Source organism: Notolepis coatsorum, assembly GCF_963971535.1.
Source record: "Notolepis coatsorum genome assembly, chromosome: 6".
Taxonomy (NCBI): domain Eukaryota; kingdom Metazoa; phylum Chordata; class Actinopteri; order Aulopiformes; family Paralepididae; genus Notolepis; species Notolepis coatsorum.
In genome coordinates, this window is record NC_140170.1 from 48222743 (window position 1) to 48225242 (window position 2500).

Sequence of the window (2500 nt, forward strand, 5' to 3'; positions counted from 1 at the left end):
CAAGCCTCCCTTCTTCTCCGGGAACTTGTCGTAGATCTGTCGGATGTCCACACATTCCAACATGGGGTCACTGTAGGACGGGCTGACGTGGCTGATGTGCACAAACAGGTGCTTGTTGTACTGTGGAGGAGAGGAGAAGAAGAGAGAGAGAAGAGAGAGAGAGAGAGAGAGAGAAAGAAGAGAGTGGAGAGATAAAGAGAATAGAGAGAGAAAGAGAGTAGAGAGAAAGAGAATAGAGAGAGAAAGAAGAGAGAATAGAGAGAAAGAGTAGAGAGAGAGAGAGAAAAAGAGTAGAGAGAGAAATACAGTAGAGAGAGAAAGAGAGTAGAGAGAGTAGAGAGAGAAAGAAGAGAGAGTAGAGAGAGAAAGAGAATAGAGAGAGAAAAAAGAGAATAGAGAGAGAAAGAAGAGAGAGTGGAGAGATAAAGAGAATAGAGAGAGAAAGAGAGTAGAGAGAAAGAGAGTAGAGAGGGAAAGAAGAGAGAATAGAGAGAGAAAGAGAGTAGAGAGAGAAAGAAGAGAGAGTGGAGAGATAAAGAGAATAGAGAGAGAAAGAGAGTAGAGAGAAAGAGAGTAGAGAGGGAAAGAAGAGAGAATAGAGAGAGAAAGAGAGTAGAGAGAGAGAGAAAAAAATAGTAGAGAGAGCAATACAGTAGAGAGAGAAAGAGAGTAGAGAGAGTAGAGAGAGAAAGAGAGTAGAGAGAGAAAGAAGAGTAGAGAGAGAAAGAAGAGAGAGTAGAGAGAGAAAGAGAATAGAGAGAAAGAAGAGAGAGTGGAGAGATAAAGAGAATAGAGAGAGAAAGAGAGTAGAGAGAAAGAGAGTAGAGAGAGAAAGAAGAGAGAGTGGAGAGATAAAGAGCGTAGAGAGATAAAGAGTAGAGTGGAGAGATAAAGAGAGTAGAGAGAGAGAGAGTAGAGAGAGAGAAATACAGTAGAGAGAGAGAAAGAGAGTAGAGAGAGTAGAGAGAGAAAGAAGAGAGAGTAGAGAGAGAAAAAGAGTAGAGAGATAAAGAGAGTAGAGTGGAGAGAGAGAGAGAGAGAGAGAGAAAGAGAGAAAGAGAAAAAGTAGAGAGAGAAATACAGTAGAGAGAGAAAGAGAGTAGAGAGAGAAATACAGTAGAGAGAGAAAGAGAGTAGAGAGAGAGAGAGTAAAGAACGTTAGCAGGGTTGGGGATATGGGGGGGGGGGTGGTAATGATGTAATTGATTTCCCCCCCTGTAACAGAAAGTAACATAAGGCATCACTGTTCTAATTTCTGTAACCACAGTCAGTGATCTAACAAGCAGGTCATTGTGTCGTCATGGATTCAAGTACATCTAGAGGTAATTCTCTGTCTTCATCGGCTCTATAGGCTCTTGGAACCTAAACCTTGTTGTCTTGAGTCCTGTTTGCTGAGCACACTGTTGTAGCGACAGACCACCTCCTTCCGGCCCACGGAGCAGGGACACGTCAGCTCTATGGTGTCAAAGTAACTAATGACAAGCACAGCCAAGGAGCTGTGGCATTGAGCCATACTGTATGGAAAAACACATCATGAGAATACTACATGCTTATACTGTATATATATATATCTATTTGGGTGAATACTCCAGCAAGTATATAACTATTTGTGTAGTTTGGCTCAAGTTTTATTTTTTTTTTGTATCTCTCCTTCTCCGATTTTCTCTGTTTTCTCCCCGTCCCAATTTAGTCGTTGTGCCAATTCCCCCCCCCCCCTCCCCTACCTGGTTGTTGTGCGCATGTTCTCCTACTGGTCGGTACAAGGGAACCCTGAAGTATCCGCACGCTTCCTCCGACACGTGCGGCGACAGCCAGTGGCTCTCTTTCCACCTGGCAGCGAGGGCTCTCATTGGTGAAGTGTAACGCGTGGGAGGTCACGCTGCCTTCCTCAAGTCCTGCCTCCGCTGAGCAAGCGACCAGACCTGACCTGTAGGCGTCGCTGTCCACAACGCCAGTTTTCCACCCACGGCTTCCCTCCCCCTAACCCAGCCAAACGAGTTAGTATAGCGATCAGCCCACGCCAAGGCAATGCTGACTCCGGGAGTCGAGACCGCAGCCTCTTGCATTGGTGACGAGCGCAATCTCCGCTACGCCACCTGACCGCCCCTGTTTGGCTCAAGTTTAATCACGGTTTTAAATTCTACCCAACCTGTGACCATATAAACATTAAAGAGCACAGCTCAGACGCTTTATCAACTGCCGCGAAGCACAGCTGACCTATCAACTTGATAAACGAAGGGCCGGGAAGGAAAACACACCCAATGGCTGATTTTTAACATTTCCTTCAATCTATTTGGAGAATAGAACAATTTTGGGGCAGCGAAGGAACAAGAAATGGAGAAGAAAAGTAAGAAACCAAATACTGTGACTAACCGGCTGGTTATCATTTATACTGTCTGTGACTAACCGGTTGGTTGTAATTTATTGTTTATTTGTTAAAGGAAACATTATTATTATTATTATTATTATTATTATTATTATTATTATTATTATTATTATT

At 43.7% G+C, this 2500-nt stretch overlaps 1 protein-coding gene across 1 annotated transcript in view; it reads right to left on the reverse strand.

Annotated features, from left to right (window-relative positions):
• tead1a (TEA domain family member 1a) overlaps positions 1-2500 on the reverse strand; it is a 68608-nt gene that overhangs the window by 15803 nt on the left and 50305 nt on the right. The window contains 1 exon segment of the mRNA XM_084317134.1: positions 1-120. This exon segment is cut by the window's left edge and continues 54 nt beyond it. Coding sequence (XP_084173260.1) covers positions 1-120 — 120 coding nt within the window.